This window comes from Ursus americanus, chromosome 28, assembly GCF_024610735.1.
Source record: "Ursus americanus isolate L20-20 chromosome 28, mUrsAme1.1.p, whole genome shotgun sequence".
Lineage (NCBI taxonomy): Eukaryota > Metazoa > Chordata > Mammalia > Carnivora > Ursidae > Ursus > Ursus americanus.
This window is the reverse complement of record NC_142154.1, coordinates 24,206,572-24,224,431: the sequence shown is the minus strand read 5'-3', so window position 1 is coordinate 24,224,431 and position 17,860 is coordinate 24,206,572. Positions and strand designations below refer to the sequence as shown.

The 17,860-nt window shown below is 39.6% G+C and overlaps 1 protein-coding gene across 1 annotated transcript in view; it reads left to right on the top strand.

The window, feature by feature from the left end:
• Positions 1 to 8,082: 8,082 nt before the first annotated feature.
• GABRB3 (gamma-aminobutyric acid type A receptor subunit beta3) overlaps positions 8,083 to 17,860 on the top strand; it is a 227,438-nt gene continuing 217,660 nt past the window's right edge. Inside the window, exons 1-3 of the mRNA XM_045795434.2 lie at positions 8,083 to 8,179; positions 8,309 to 8,400; positions 8,624 to 8,691. Coding sequence (XP_045651390.2) covers positions 8,100 to 8,179; positions 8,309 to 8,400; positions 8,624 to 8,691 — 240 coding nt within the window. The 5' untranslated portion in view covers positions 8,083 to 8,099. The remainder of the gene's footprint in view (positions 8,180 to 8,308; positions 8,401 to 8,623; positions 8,692 to 17,860) is intronic.

Genomic DNA, 17,860 nt, shown 5'->3' with positions numbered 1-17,860 from the left:
ACATTAAAGGAATAGAGGAGAAAATCCATATGAATATCTCCATAGATATAACAACAACTGAAGAATCTGACAAAATTCCATTCCATTCTTGATACAACTTTCTACAAACCAGAAATGGAAGGTAATTTTCATAATCTGATAAAAGATACTTACAGAAAACTGTTTTCTTTAGCTTCTTTTTAAAAAAATTGAAATCATCATAAACTTACAGAAAATTTTGAAGTACTTCACAACAAACTTTTCCCTGAATCATTTGTGCATAAGAAGCCATTATGATCATCCTCAAATATCTGAGTGTTTTTCATACATGCAAGGAGATTTTCCTATGTTATTACAATGCAATCATCAAAATCAGGAAATAGATATTAAATTACTGCCGTGGAATTTTTAGACCCCATACAAGAGCTACCAATTGCCCCATTAATGTCTTTTATAGTAAAATGATCTAGTTCAGAATTATACGTGCAATGAGATTCCCTGACTCTTTAGTTTTCTTTAGTTTGGTGACAGTTTCTCAGTCTTCTCTGGAATTTGATGACCTTGACACTTCTGAATAGTACAGAGCCATTGTAATTAAAGTTGTAATTGGAGTATTTCAGTTTGGAATTGTCTGATGTTTCCTCTTGATTGCATTGTTTACACATCTTTGTTAGAAATGTTGCAGAACTGATACAATATTTTTTTTTAGCTTTTATTTATTTATTTGACAGAGAGAGAGAGTGGGCACAAGCAGCAGAAGCCACAGGGTGAGGGAGAGGGAGAAGCAGTCTTCCCCCACACTGAGTAGGGAGCCTGATGCAGGCTGATCCCAGGACCCAGCAGGCTGAGCTGAAGGCAGACTTTCAACTGACTGAGCCACCCAGGCACCCCAATACATATTCTTACGTATTGTATCATGGGGCACAATTGATTCATTTCATATTTTTTTAATTTATTCATATTGATCACTTGATTAAGGTGTTATCTGCAATACTATTAAGTTTCATCTTTACAATTTTGTTGGGGACATGCTTAAAAGCTATGTTAATATACCATTTGTGATCAAACAATCAATTAATGCACATGAACTTAAATTTTCCTATTTTCGTCCATGGGATGTAGTTCATTATTGTCATTATTTATTTTTATGCTCAAATTTTTCCACAATTAGGCAGCATAAACACATTCAAGCTGAATTCTGTGTCTCTGACATGTCTCCCTTATTCCCTGAACACTTACTTATTTTCTGGCACAAGGTATTTTATATCACCTTATACTTTCCCTGCTCATCTCAAGGATCAACCATTTTCTCAAAGAATCAAGGTTTTTTTTTCATTAGAAAATTATATGTAGAAGCCAATATCTGGGTCCAAGGGATACTGAATGCTATTGGACTGTCACTGTTCTCAGGCTTTCTTGGTGGATAGAACTAAAGAATATGTGTGTGTGTGTGTGTGTGTGTGTGTATGTAAATAAATATATATATATGTATACACACATATAAATGTGTGTATATATTTGTATTTATATATTTTGAAAATTGTTAATTCACACTAATACATTTGGTTTCAGTCTCACATCACAGGGATTGTTTCTCCCTTTTTGGTATTTGTAACTCCCATCTCTAACAGAGAGAAACCTAGCTTCCATTACCCTTAATGTATTTACTCATTTAATCAATGCCTCACTATGTAATCCATCTCCTATCGCTGTCTTTACCCCCATTCCCTGCATACATTCTCCTTTCCCTGTTCAAGTTCCTAATTTCCATTTTGAGCCCTCCGAATGCATGGATGCCCTCCTCACTTTTTCTGAGCTCTGAGTTTCCATGACAGATCACCCCAGCACATGAATGCCCACATCATTTTCTCACCTTGCTCATGCTCATCTTGGGAATACCTTCCTAACACTGCTTGGGCTCCAACTCCTTATTCCAGACTAACCCACCTTTTATGGATGCACTTCTCTCTGCTTGGGCTTAGAGCCTCAACAGGGCAGACCCCATGCCTGGACACTCTCCTCACCCTGAGACCTTGACTGCCACATTAGTTTAACCTCCATTGAGATGTGGCTTTACCTTGTTTTGGCTCTGATTTCAGAAATGGGGTGCTTTCCCCATATCATTGCCTTCCTCATCTCCCGTGGGTCCTGACACCCACGGTAGGCTGTTCTACCCCAGTGATACTCTCCTTACTTTGTTTTGGCTGTGACTTCCAAACTAACCTTTAACCAAAAAATACACCTTTCTTGCCCATCCCAGCTATGAAACCTCATGCCCTCCTCACATTGCCTGTGCTCTAACACCCTAGGTCAGAGCCTAAAAGCACTCTATTCTATGGCAGATGCATACTTTGTACTGCTGTATTCGTAAGACTGAACTTTTCAGAAAGATGTAGAAGATGAAGAAGGAGGGGGAGGAGGAGGAGGGAAAGAAGAGAAGGGAGAGAAGAAGAAGAAAAAGAAGAGAAAGAAGAAAAAGAAGAAGGAGGAGGGGGAGGAGGAGAAGGGAGGGGGAAGAGGAGAGGGAGGAGAAGAAGAAGAAGAAGAAGGAAAGAAGAAGAGCAAGAAAGAGGAGGGGGAGGAGAAGGAGGAAAAAGAAAAAGGAGGAGGAGAAGAAAAGGTAGAGAGAAAAGAAGAAAAATAAGAGGAAGATGCTAATGTCATACTTAATGATGAAAACAAACAAAACAACAACAAAAAACCCTGAACATTTCCCCATAATACTGGGATAAAGCAAGAGTGTCCACTCTCACCACTTCTATTTTGCATTTTACTGGAGGTCTCTGCCAGTGCTGTAAGACAAGAAAAAGAAATAAAAAGCATCCAGATAGGAGAGGAAGAAGTAAATCTGTCTATAATCACAGATGACATAATTTTTTATATAACCCTAAGGAATCTACAAAAAATAAATTCTATTAAAATAATAAGTGCATTGAGCAAGGTTTTAGGGTGCAATGTCAATATATAAAAATCAATTATATTTCTATATATTATCAAAAAATGGGAAAATGAAGTACAAAAAATAGCATTTATAATAGTATAAAATATGAAATAATGAGGGATAAATTTAGTGAATCAAATGAAGGCCTTTGCACAGAAAACTATAAAATATTTTTGTGAAAAATTAAAGATTGTTTAAATAAATGGAGAGATATAGAATTTTCTTAGATTGGAAGATTTAGTGTTGTCAAGATGTCAGTTTTCCCTAAATTCATCTATAGATTCTATGTAACACAAATTAAAATCCCATGAGGCTTCTCTATGGAAATTAATAAAATCATTCTTAAATGTCTATTTAAGATGCAAAGACCTTGAGTAGTTAAAAACAATTTTGAAGAAGAAAAGCAAAGTTGTATGAATTATACCTGGTTTCAGTATTTACTTCTCAGCTACATTAATCAAAGCAGTATGAAATTGGTGAAAGGATACACATATAGGTCAATGAAACAGCTAAATAAAAGATCAATATAAGACCAATTGATTTTCAACATAGATATAAGGGGAATTTAATGGGGGAAGGAATAAGATTTTTAACAAATCATGCTGAAACAAGTAGACATCCATATGGAACAAAACAACCTTGACTCTTACCCACATCATCCATAAAAAACTAGCTATAAGTATACCACAGATCTAAATATTAATGGTAACTTCTTAAAGAAAGCATAGAGAAAATCATAACTTTTGATTAGGCAAAGATTTCTTAAGTAGAGTACCAAAAGTATGAACCATAAAGGAGAAAGGTTATAAATTGAACTTCATCTAAATTAATTTCTTCTTTTCTTTGAAAAATACTATCAAAGAAATGTAATAGCAAGGCCACAGACTAGGAAAAAATATTCACATTACATATATCTGACAAAGGACTTATATTCAGAATATATAAAGAACTCTTACATCTTAATAAAAAAAACTAGGAATGCAATTTAAAGGTGAGAAAATCTTATATATTCAAAATGAAGATATGACTGGTCACTGGGAAATAAATTATACTTGTTTATGTACCTACATGTCATTAGGCAAATACAAACTAAAACCACAATGACATACACCAACTAGAATGGATGCAGAGAGTATGGAACAGCTTCAATTTCCATGCATTGCTGTTGAAATGTAAAATCCTTAGTTACTGTGAAAATATTTTGGTAGTTCCTTATAAAGCTAAATATTAGCTTATATACAATGCAGCCATTATACTCCTAGGTATTTACCCAAGATAAATTAAACCATATATCCATACAAAGACCTATATATGACTTTTTATTTATAATAGCCCAAACTAGGAAGGTTCAAAAACATATGAATGGATAAATAATTTGTGAAATAGCCATACAATAGAACACCACTCAGGAGTTAAAAGAAACAGACCATGGATCTGCAATAGCATGTATAGCTATCGGAAACAGTGTAGTAAAAGAGAGAATCCAGACATAAAATAACATATACTGTGTAACTCCACTTACGTGAAATGCTAGGCAAAAAAAAAATCTGTAATGATAGAACTTAGGTCAGTGCTTGTCTAGAATCACTGGGAAGGACATGTAGGTTTAAGGATTGAGAGGGAATTTGGGAGGTGATGAGAATTTATACAGGTTTGTACATTTGTCAAGACTCATCTAACTATATATTTAACCTTTATTTCATATGTTATACCTCCAATTGATTGCATTATTTTTAAAGAGCTTAAAAATATATTGTCAGAAGCTTTAATGCTGTCTAAAAAACCAAGTTAATTCCCTGTAAGTAAGAGGCAACTATGATTGAACAAGAGACAGTTTGGTGAAAGGCATAAGGGTCAGCCAGGTAAAGTGATCATGTGATGCTCTTCGCTTATCTTCTTCCCTTCTTTCTTCCTACCCCAAGGACCCCAAAATATTATTCCAGCCTGTTTAAAACCACTTTCCTCTGAAAGAATGACATTCCTGTTCTCTTTCTTCTGACATGAAAATTTACCCATTCTGGGACCCCACATCCTTTTTCTCCTTCAGTAGAAAATATGTTAAAGTGAAAAGTGAATCAGTAATTTCCTGCTGGTTTGGCTAATACATTAGCACCACCTAGTAAAGATATGGAACTATTCTTGGTTTCAGGAATCCTGTCAAGAAGAGTCAAAGGTTGGAGGTGCCTGGGGTTCAGTGTTCATCCAACCCTCCAAAACGGCTATGTAAGAGGGAGCTGATGCAGGAGGGTGGGTCCAGGAGCTGCATGCCTACCCTTTTTTTGCTCATATAAGTGCAAGTTGGGCAGCAACCATGATGAGTCTTATAACTCATGTACATTAATTACACCTGTATATATTCACCACAATGTTTCTCTTTGATTTTCCCTTCATATTATAAAAGACTGCATTTTAGACAATACTTTTAATAATTTGCCAGTTGGTTGATGACTTAGTCTGGATTCCCCAGAAAATATATCCTGAGACAAAATTTAAATGCTACAGTTTTACTAGAGTGTGCAATACTGATGAAAACAAGAATGAAAGACAAGTGGACTGAGGCATGAAAGAAGAGAGAACACACAGGAGCTACTACTGCATCTCAGGACGTTTCTTAGGGAGCAATAAAGGGAAAAATATTTATCTACCTGGCTCCCACCTCTCATTCACCAAAGTTCCACCCCATGGATGGCTAGCTCTCCTGCAACTTCAGATTGCACATATGTAAGTACTGAGCAAGTAGCATCTTGGATCTCATTGTCAACTGAGAAACTTGAAAGTGGGAGGTGAGAGATAAGGAATGTGGACATGAAGTGAAGGATGTGAGTTTGTTCTCATGAAAAGCTGATCAGAGCTCTTGTGGAACTGCATGCTAAAGCAGCAACTGGGATGAAAAATAAGGCCAAGAATTTCAGACACTGGTTGAAACTAAGATCTGAAGTGGTACACAGTTGGATAATAATTACATTTGTCATGTGGCTTTGCAAGTTTTAGAACGTATAAAACAGTAGAAAGGGGTAAAATACTATGTTATCAGTTTTACTCAAACACCTTATTCTCATTGTTTACTTTCTATAGCTGTGATCCCCAGCAGGGAATTTATCTAAAAGAAGTATATGCAAATAAGAGAAATAGACTGAAACATGAATGTGGAGGGGAAGGTATGATAACACAGAACTCATTTTCCTTATAATTCCATTGTGCATTAGCAGGATGCAAAACACAAAGTAGTTGTGAACAGACTTTTCCACAAAACAATTAGGGAGCTATATTTATCTCATAATCTATCTTAATATCAACCTTTCAGATTCTGTGGTTATATTTTCTGTTCCAAAAATAAAATTGCTAATTTTTTAAAAAGATTAAAAATCAATGCACAGAAACATGCCAACTTGAGAATAAAGAATAAATACCTGCCTAAATTCTCATCAGTAGAAAAGAAACCTTAATAGTTTTTTTTAAAAAAGATTTCATTTATTTTTGAGAGAGAGAGAGAGAGAGAGCAGTGGGAGGAGCAGAGGGAGAAGGACAAGCAGACTCTGCACATGTGGGGCTCAATCTCAGGACCCCCAGACTGTGACCTGAGCAGAAACCAAGAGTTGGATGCTTAACTGACTGAGCCACCCAGGCATCCCCAAAACCTTAATCTTTATAGAAAAAATAAGTCAATACGGAAAGGCAGTTATCAATTAATTAAGTCCTGGAATGGCCCAAGAAAGTCTATCAAGCACAAAAGAGAACTTGATTTGTAGGTTTTGTTGGTTGACCACAAGTAGAACTGTGTAACCATGTTCCTCAATATTAGAAGTCTAAGGCACAGAGAAACTTTATTGAAGATTATTCACTAAAGAAAAATACGCAAGCTGTGGTCATGGATGAACAGACACCCCTTAAGTACACTGTGGTGACACACAGGGCAGGGTGGTCTGTGGTGCATATTGGTCTGTTTCTTAGCCAAAGTATCATTGATCTTCTAATGAGAACCAAGGGATGGAAGCCTGTCATAGGGAAAACGAGTTTCCTTGCTTTGTAAGAACCACGGACAGCTCCAAGCTGCACCAGAAAAAGCGAGGTATTTTCCCAACCCTGGAATGACAGTCCAGGGTCTCCAGGTCTGATTTAGACTCCAGCTTACTGATAATAAGGTGCACATAATCAGGCCTCTCTTTACCATTCATTATAAATGTATTTATGTGAGCAGGGAGGGCCCAGTGCTCATAAGAAATGTTCGGAGGTGAGAGTGAAAGGAATAGTTTAATGAGCCGATTTTTAAAAAAATGGTCTTACAGTGCATAAATAATTAATCGGGCCGCCATGCGAGGGGCTGGATGATGGGTCAGGCGGGAAAGCCCGTGGGTGGGGGCAGGGGCGGGGATCCCCGCTTCGCTGTTTGAATGTTCAGTGGCTGCGGGGGAGAGCAGATCCCACCCAGATTAGGTCGGAGGAACAACGCCATGTGCTCCAGGCTCCCGGCTCTCCTGCTGCCCATCTGGCTCTCCTGGACCCTGGGGACTCGAGGCTCTGAACCCCGCAGGTGAGGTGGGGGCTTTCCCCCGACCCGCAGCCTCTTTCTGGACTCTGTAGCGCGCAGTCCCGTGGGCACAGGCACTGTACTGAACCCACTGGCTTTCGGCCTGTGTCGCAGCTGGGCGGGGGTCGTAGAGGGGGTCGGGCCCAGGAAAGGGGCGGGGGAAAGCGGATAGCGTTTCCCTCACCGCCTCTGCCCGTGCCGCCGTCCGTTCCCTCATTCGCCCGGTGGCAGGGAGCGCGGCGGAGCCGGTTTCGCGGCGGAGCCCGGCCCTGCTCCGCGCCGCGCAGCCGCGGCTCCAGCTTGCTGTCCCCGGCCGGGCTCCAGGTCCCGCTCCGCAGCCGCGGGGGCGGGAGGGAGCGCCAAGGGCCGGGGTACTGGCCGCGGAGAGTGCGGGGGAGGCCAGGGTGAGCGGCGCAGCCGGCTCCGCCTCCGGCTCGCCTTGCCTCCTCCCCCTCCCTCCGCTCCCCAGCCCGCTGCTCCTCCTCTCCCCGGGCCCGCTCCTCCTCCTCCTCCCCTCCCCCTCCCCCTCCGCCCTCCTCCGCTCCGGGCCAGCGCGGCGGCGGCGGCGGCGGCAGCAGCAGGAGCAGCCCCGGCTGCGGGTCGCGACGGCGGCGGGGCGCCCCCTCCCCCGTGCCGGGGCGCGGCGGAGGGATGTGGGGCTTTGCGGGAGGAAGGCTTTTCGGCATTTTCTCGGCCCCAGTGCTGGTGGCGGTGGTGTGCTGCGCCCAGAGGTAGGGTCGCGGGTGGGTTGACGGAAAGCGGGCCGGGCGGCAGGCAGGACGCGCGGCTGTGCGCGCCGGGCGCTGGCGGGCAAGCCGCCGCCTGACCCTGCTATCTGTGCCCCTTGCCCCCTCCCCCAGCGTGAACGATCCCGGGAACATGTCCTTTGTGAAGGAGACGGTGGACAAGCTGTTGAAAGGCTACGACATTCGCCTAAGACCCGACTTCGGGGGTAAGTGGGGTGTGCGCGGCCGCTGCGGGAAGCGCGACCCGCCGCGCTGGCGGCCTGGGTGGAGGAGGGAGGCGGAGGGCGCTCAAGCCGAGGTGCGGCGGAGTAGGGGGGGGTGGAGGGCATTTCGCTTGCTCCCACTTCTCAGGTAGGCACCCCCATCCTCAGAGCCACCCGCACCCCGTGCCCGAGCTTGGCTGATCAGTGTGTCGTGCTCTTCCCTCAGGTCCCCCGGTCTGCGTGGGGATGAACATAGACATCGCCAGCATAGACATGGTTTCCGAAGTCAACATGGTGAGTGCCAGCCCTCCCCAAGGCTGTCCCCGAGCCCCTGCCCCACTGTCTGGGCCCACGGTACTGGGCCAGAGGCCTTCTCTGACGGGGCCGAGCTTCGCCGGCCCGCGAGGGAGCGGCTCTCCGGGAGCCAGCCCCCAGCTCGTGCGGCTCCCTCCACCCGCCCGGTGTGCGCGGGGGGCGTCGTTGGCGTCGGTGCCGTGAGGAGGGCGCACCCTCCCTGCGGGAGGAAGGGGTCCTGGGCCGGCCTAGCGCTTGGCTTTCACCGTAGCCCTCGGGCTCCCAGCTTCTCCAGAGGTCTGTCACCTGGTCCTGAGTCTTCCCAAGTGCTGTCTCGCATCCTTAGCAACAGGCGCTGGGGAGCCGGGGAAGAGAGGCGAGTTGTGGGGGTGGCTCATATTCTAGGTTAAGAGATACTTACAGTTTCCTTTGTTGTCTTTTGGAAAGAGATGTTGGCAGCTGAAGAGAACCAGGGGCAGTGGTCTGTGTATTCTAGGGTGTCTCAGGTCAGTTTCCTTGGTCTCAGTGGCTTCTCTAAGGGCAGGCTTTTCGGCAGTGAATCCCGGAACCCCGCTCCGCCAGTCGCTGTCGGAGGTGCTGATGGAGCTCGGATGGCTCCGACAACTGGAGGGCCTGGGCAGTAGGCGGGCTCTCGGAAGGGGCCGCTGTGCCAGGAGAGTCGAAGGCTTGTGAGTCCAGTGTCACTTAGAGCTATGTTCATGCTGTCGGGATTCAATATTATAACCTGTGGAAAGCGGAGGTCCGTGTCCCGAGGTGCGAAGTGGGTACCATGAGCTTTTTTGCTCAGGACACTTTAGGACAACAGGGAATAAAGGGGGAAAATGACCCCTTTCATTTGTTAATTGAGCTGAAATATCCTGGGATTTGAAAACAGACTTAATTTTCTGTTAAGTGGCACTTTAGAAATTGTAAGAATGAACATTTGAAAACAATATTTTCTGGGAGAAACCATTTGGCGACTTTTCTTTCCAACATAACATTGAGAATATAATGAGGCATGGTTTCAGATAGACCTAGTAGGTTTCTCAAGTCTGGTGCACATCAGTCACCCGAGCAAACTTGTTTTAAATGCATACTGCCAGGTTCCTTGCTCCAAGAGATTCTGATACAACCGTGGAGTGGAATCTTGGGGTCTCTGCATTTAAAACTAGTACTTCACACTCTTTTGAAGCAAGTATTTTGTGAACAGTATTTTGAGAAACACCACAATAAATTATAGAAATATGGACATTTACAAATAAATTAAAAGTATTATTTTAAATAGACTGTTTAGCAAGATATATTTAAAATATATACTACTGTGGATTTTGTAGGAAGTAATCTTTGACCACACAAAACTAATTTCATCAAATTTTCACTCTTAATCTAGAGTTTTAAAATTATAGTATGTGCCTTTAAAGTCATGTACTTTTCTTTCAATGTATATCACTTAGGACATTTTTGTACAAGGCATTATAATAATAAAAGTGTTAGTAAGAAACACAGAAGGGATATCACTTATATATATATAACATTCAAAATTAACATTACATGTTTTACTTTTTTATAATCTTGTAAAAATAACCCTGCCCAAAAGTTATGCTTTATGATCTTAAGGGAACAAGTTGACATAATCTGTGATTTTCTCAATTGGGAATTTCACATTCTCTAGAGACAATTCTTTACAGAAGATAATTGAATATTTAGTGGATTATTATATCAAAAATCTGTATACTGGATGTCAAATGAAAGAGAAGATATATTGATGTGGTCCTTTAAGAACTCTATACAATATTAAAACAACCGGGTGAATGAGGAGAATGTGTTCTTGTATACCATTGCACATTTTCTTTGAGCTAATTTTTAAGCTTAGTTATCCAGTTGTCATCATGCTGATACTTGGTACCTTTGAAAACTTCATCAATAGTTGTTTAATTCATCCACTGTGAATTGAAGTGTCCCAGTTTTCTCTGGACCCAATAATAGAAAGACAAATTGAAGATACAAGCCATTATACTGAATAATCTTTAGTTTATATCCCAAAGCCAATAATTATGCATAACATAGCCATAGTATACTTGTATTTATTTTTTTGCGTTCTCATAATGGTAATTTTGTGGCTCTCTAAACATATATTCATTGTGAACAAAAATTGGCAATTGGTAAGACTGGAGCTTGAAAGCCATTGGACAGATGGGACTGCCTCGCCTTTGAAATATCTTCAACGAGTGGACTGAGTAAAATCTTATGCTACAAAAATATGACTTCCAGTCACATATTTGCTCACAATTATAGTTTTGATATTGGACCTATTATTTTTTCAAAGATTTATCTATTTATTTGAAAGAGAGAGCATGCACTTGCACACATGCGGGGGGGGGGGTGCAGAAGGAGAGGGGAGGGAGAATCCCAAGCGGACTCCGCTGCTGAGCTTGGAGCCTGCGTGGGCCTCGATCCCAGGACTCTGAGATCATGAGCTGAACTGAAACCAAGAGGGCAATACCTAACAGACTACAACACCCCAGCACCCTTTGACCTATTATTAAAGAAACTTTGAATAGCAGTGGTTAAGCATCATTTTGGAGGTCATATTTCATAAGGAAAGAACAGAAATGCAAGCATAAGATTAGAACCATCCTTCAATCATGTTGCTTAAAAATAATAAATTCTATTTATGAACTTCTTTAATCACCTTACTGGTCACACAAAAATAAGTTTTGTGAGGTAATGGAACTAAATAAGAAATGGACTTGCTTTAAGAGTATTGTAGCTATTAGAGGTTGTAACAAATGGTTGTAACAAAAAGCAGGATGTAGTCAGTCCCATTAGAGGAACAAAAGAAAGGAGCACACAGAAGAGAGAGAGGGAAGGGGGGTGAGATTGGGGAGGAGGTAGAGAGATTATTTCTGACATGGAAGGCTTCATTGGTAAGTGGCTTAGATGGAGGAGGGTGTTGTGGGTTAGGAAAGAAAATGGCAAAGGTAAGGGTGGATAAATAAGCAGGATAGGAGATTATGAAGGGGAGGTTCAAAAGGTGAAATTGGGAAAGTAGTACAAACCCCTGTTCACTTAGGTTCCTCTCTGCCATGCCAATTTCACATACTAATTGTCAAGAAATAAGGAGCCCTGTAAATGTTTTAAGCATGTGATTGACATGATTTGAGCTGTGGTTTCAGATGAATCTTTTGGCTAAAATGTAAATTTAGATTGAGGCGTGAGGATGTTGCAGTAGAAGCAAAATTTACAAGAAAATTAAGAATAAATGATCATGGAGGTTTCGTTCCTTGAGATTTTCTCCTTGGGTTTTAGTAGATATATTTTTGAAAACATTTATTTAGCGAAATAAAAACTTATCAGTGTTTCAAATAAGAACACATAAAGTACGTGTATCTCAAGGTGGGACAGATATGTGCATGTTCATGAACATTTGGGGGTGATTGTAAATAATGACATACACTGCATAATAGTAATATTGGTACTTTTCTCTTTAAATAGTTGTAAAGGACAATGTTTATCTACTGGGAGTGCCTACAGATGGTACCTCCAAAGAACACCTCTGTCCTCAAGTAAATAAATAAGTAAATATATTTGTGTATATACATGTGTACATCATCATGCTTTTTGGTATTTTGTAGAGACAGTCTAAGAATGAATTTGAGTATTTCAATATTTAACATTATTTTGCTGTAACTTGTGTTATGGAGAATAGAGATATTCTACATTTCTATTTTTCCTAATCTTCCAATTCTTTTTTTCATGCACCTTTTTAAAAATTAGCTGACTCGACAGCAATCAAATGAAAACCATTTCGTCTTATATAACTTCAACTGTTTCTCTTATCTTTTGTTTTAAAATTTCATATAATTTTTTAAGGTTATGTATGGTTAATTATTTAGATTTAGTTTACATATTTCTTTAAGTGACATTTTATATGTGAAAGAACACTGTTGACTGAAAATTTGTATATACATTTGCTATAATTCTGATGCTTAAGCATTGTTCCTAGTATATAAAACATGTGTTGAATATTTAGATGGAGAGATGAATAAATGGAGGAAATTATTGAAAGTGTAGAAAACATAAAGAAATATTAAAGATATGAAACAACTAGAAAATTTTATTTTCAAACAGTATTTTTACTCAGAGAATGAAGTAGTTCTATAACTTATAAAAATAAATTAAAAAACGAAAACAATATTTTAAAGTACTCATGGGTTCTTTTTTAAATTTGATTAGAATAATCAAATCATTGTTTGATTTATTATTTTAGAGCAGAAACTATACATACTTAATTTTTACTTAATTACTTCAGAGTATTGAGGATAGAAAACTAGATTCAAACTCTAGTGGTATTAATAGTAATTTCTATGATTTATCTTGTACTTTGTTATTATTTTATACTTAATTAGTCCATTAAAATTCAGTTCAATTCTAATGAAAATGTAACTACAGGATTATTTTTTCTGATATCATCCATGTAAATCATCAGTTGTCTTTTTTTTTTTTTTTTGGCCCTGAGTTCCCTTTACGTAATATGCAATGTGTATCCTTAGTTGTTATGAGATGTATTCATCCATTATTCTAGTTCTATTGTATTCCTTTCTCATTTGTTGCATTTTCTTAGTATAAAATCCACTTTTAAAAAAATGTCTCGATGTAAAATAAGTATTGTACATAACATAGTTTTGGCACATCACAAGAAGCAACTTTGGAGCTGTATCGCTGTAAAATGGATACACTCCCACTCATGTACAAAACCATGCATACACACACACACACACACACACACAGACATTTGCACCATTACTTTGTCTTTCCTCTCTTCAGAGACAGTAGGAAAGAGGAGAAGATCATCTTGGCTAGAGTGAGCTGGGATCCGAGGTCTGGAGAATTCAGCTTTTAGGCAGTTTTGGTCAAATCTATGTGAATCAGTCCCCGCTCCCCACCTTTCAGAGTCTAGAGGTTTCTTTGCCAATAGAGGATGCTGAACCAGAGAGCACAGTGTCCAGCACCGTGCTGGAATCTCAGGTGGAGGAAGAGCTGAATCCCAGGAGTCCAGGTAGTGTGCTGAAGACAGCCTAATGGGATTGGAGTTTTCGGTTCTATTTCCAAGTCTGTGGGAACACCTAGCCTTAGGCAAATCACTTAACATTCAGTAAATCAGTTGCAGGCTTTCCAGATGCCCATAGCATGTCTACAGAATGGATTCCAAAGTGATATCACACTTTCCGTACAGAGAAAATCGTGGTAGACCATCACAGCTACACAAACACACCGTAGAAAGATATTGTTTACTGATTTTTTTCTAGAGGCTTGGGCCATATTTAGAGTTTGCATATTAATTGTTATTAGCATTTTAAAGTTTGGAAATGTACTAATGCTCCTATTACCAAGTAAGCTGGGGGGTGACTCAGCAGAAAGGAGAAAGTGTTTCTCTGACCCAGTTGGGGTTGGAAAACTGCTTACGGGGAAGGCACTCCAGGGGTACGGTCCACAGAGTGTGTTGGCATTTGGCTCCAGGTTGCTGTGTTTTGGAGGTAAGGCTGTTTATTGAGGACATTACTTTTCACTGGCAGTACGTTTCATGCATTAGTGATGATCATACATCAATGCTGGGACACTGATAAGAAAGCATATAATGAACTTCAGAGATGGATGAAAATAATACCTTATATAATATGCTTTTTACGAAGGGAAGTTTGTGTTTAATATTGGAGGGACAGGTGTAGAGAGTGCAAAGAGAATGCTTTCTGTCTTTTCCCTTGGGGAGGTTGTAAAGCTTATGATGCTACATTTCTTAAAAGTTGGATCTTATACACATTGTCCTGTTGTGAACCGCCTCTTGCCTGTGCCTGGCTCAGGGATTTTATGGTGTGTTGCACATAGAAATATTGGTTTGAAGTGATGGTGCAAATATGCTTATTTACATATAAAATTTTTTCCAATTTTTGCAAGTAAAGCAATATGGATTCAACCTTTGACACTGCTGTTCTGACTCTTCTTTTCTTCTGTTGGTACCAGGATCTTTCTTTCTCATGGGTTCTGTATTGTGTAGCATACATATTGTCATTGCACAAGAAGCCTACCAACCATTTGGAATCCTTTAAATTATTTTGTAATACATGTTGAGGTATAATTTAGGGAAATGATAACTAGCAGTTTTATGCCATTTTGCAATTTACGAAATAATTCAAATATTTTGTCATTTGATCTTCCAAACTGATGATGAACTTGGCAAAGTTGGTAAGACAGGTGTTAATCTCATCTCCATTTTTCAGAAGAGAAAATAGCCTTGGGATTTATGAATAACACTAGCTTACTTCAATGCAAAGCTGGCACTTACTTGGCCCTGCTCCTTTGGTGTTTCTGCCTCATACTACAAAGCAATAAAAAATCCTAATTCTATATTAGATCCTCCCATTCTACTTTTCCCTGAAAGCTTATTCTTTGCTTATAACACTTATTACAGTGTTACATATGATTAGGGTGTATTTATTTGCTTAAAATCTCTCTCCTCCATTTCTTTTCCCATTAGAGGATAAGCTCCATGAGGCAGAACTATGTCTATGGACAGTCCTTGCACTTGATAGGCATCTATTAGACATTTGTTGAAAGAAAGTATATGAATGTAGAATGAATGAATGAATGAATGAAATACATAAGTGCATACATAAATAGATATGTAGCTTTCCAATGAAATATTTTTATAACCCAGAATTTGGGCTCATGACCAAGAAGAAGCATTTACTGGCTAAATGTGAGGTATAGAGATTTTACTGTAGGGGACTTAATTTGGCCAGAATTTGTATTATTGTACACAATATAATACCCTCAGCTGGTATTTTGTAGCTGCTGCCTCTTTCACTGGAGAGCTTTTATGCTGATTTCAAAGCAGAAAGGAGAGTAAAGTATTTTAGCAGTGTCTGTGTGAGGGTTGGTGTGGATATTCTAAACATCAGTCATTGCCTTCTTACACTCAAGGTTTTGTGTCTACGTGTCAAGTATATGTGTGTTGAGTTTTTCTGTATCACACAAGTTTTGAATATTATATACGGATTCATCAGGCTTTGCCTTCCCTTTCCGATGACCACTCAGTAGTGCAGTGAGGCTGCAGTGGTTGTCATTTGCTCACTTTCCAGCACAGCTTACTTCTGGGCCATTGATGCCAGCCATTAAGAAGATTCTCTAGCTGCAAAATTTGGAACACTAAGACTGAGATAGGTCTCAACTCTTGGCAATTTGCTCAGTACCACCAGTTTGCAGCAGAGTCAAGCCTCTGATCTCTCTGGCTGGGGATGTAGAATTCCTTTATTCCTTCTTATCAGGAGACCACATCGAGTAATAGAAATCATTTGTAAGCATTAACTCGTGTATCCCTCTTCTCATTTTTCCATCGAACTTAAGCATCACGCAGAGGCATTGATGCAGTGAACAAATACTTTAGCATGCATGTAACTGACATATTGGATGGATGGGAATAAAATTAAGATGTGAGACTGTCACAGCTCTTTAAATGCACTAATTTGTGCTTCTCTAGTCAATCTGAAAGAGGATATGGATTCTATTGATTACGACATCATCGTATTTTATCCTAGTTCTACAATGAAATAATTTCTTTTATGCTGAATATTTGCTAAATCTACATGACATGAAATGCATTTTTTTCATTTTGAATTGACTTTAAAGGATAACAAAAGCTACAGGTTGAAAGCTATATAATCCTGATTGTGTTTGATACATATGTGTAAAATATGTTACTTAATTCAGTATCATATCGCTGTTCTTTTTAAACTGAACTTTTTGAATAAGACTTACCAATTGGTAACACTAATGAGTAGAAGAAACTTTCTGGGTCACCCATTGCTGCATGTTTTGTGTATGTGTGCCTGTGTGCATGTGTGCATCTGTGCAACCAAAATTTGTTTTAAAAGAAGCAACACTCTGGGTAATTTGTTGTAATATTACTGATTTTTCCACCCAAGAGATAAGTTCAAATATCAGGTGGGAAGTAGGCTAGAACGGTTACAGAGCCTAGGGCCTGTCCTGTAGAATACGCTTGGTAAATATTTGTTAAATGAATTTGTGTAGCAAATGACCCTTGTGGTAAAACTGTACCTTTGATTAATTTTATTGCAAAGATTCCCGTATTTGGGTGTTTGTTTTGCACATAAAATGAACCATAGCTTTATATGTGAGGATTCCTGTGAACCTGTTACTGAAAAAAAAATGTGGAAAACAATGCCATTCCTATTATCTAGACCAGTGATTCCAAAACTGAAGACCAAGAATCTTTGTGTAGTATTAGAGTTATTGCAGGGGTGGACATATCTAAGTGTTCTCCAAGCATGAATTCTCACCATTGGTGAATTCTGTGTTTTGCTTTTCCAAAACAGTACACATACTAGAAAAAGATGGGGAATAACTGAGTGTTATGAGGACCAGGATCGATTGTGCTGTATTCCTTTTTATGCTTTTAAACATTCTACAGATAATTCATTGGTATGAGAGCATATTTAATTGTACTGTTGAATGAGTTTTTATTTCTGAATCTTTCCTTTGTTTTGGCCCTGGGCACCAAAATTTCCTGTGAGAATGTCATTTCATGTGGTATGGGCTAAAATAATGGTTTCTTAAGAGAACACTGTTCTATAGAATGCAAATGTGGGCTCTATAATCAAGATATTTCTGCTCGAATCATATTGGAAATTATGTTAGAGATGTAAAGTAGGTTTATTTGCTGCAGGAATTTCAGGCCCATAATATGCTAATGATTTTGTAAATCTTCATGAGAGGGGTGAATATTTTAAAAATTATGTTTCGCTGGGCATTTTTTTTCTTTGTGAGGGGATGGGGGACCAAGTAACACTTCTTCATGAAGTTTTTTGTAGAACACAATTTAGAAAATATGGGGATAATCCATTGAATCATAATGGCCAGTTCCTGTGAATGATAACTGAGAAGATTGCTACATTAATAAAATCTCTTTTGGTGAAGATGTCCACAGCATGGAAGTACAATTTTGATCAAGAATCTAGCAGTACATGTGGGGATGGGTGATATTTTCTGGAAGTGAAGATGAAGCATCTCTTATAATTGATTGATAAAAAGCACAAAGATTTTGTTCTGTAATTATAGACTTTGACGTACTGAGGGAAGTCTGTGTGATTTA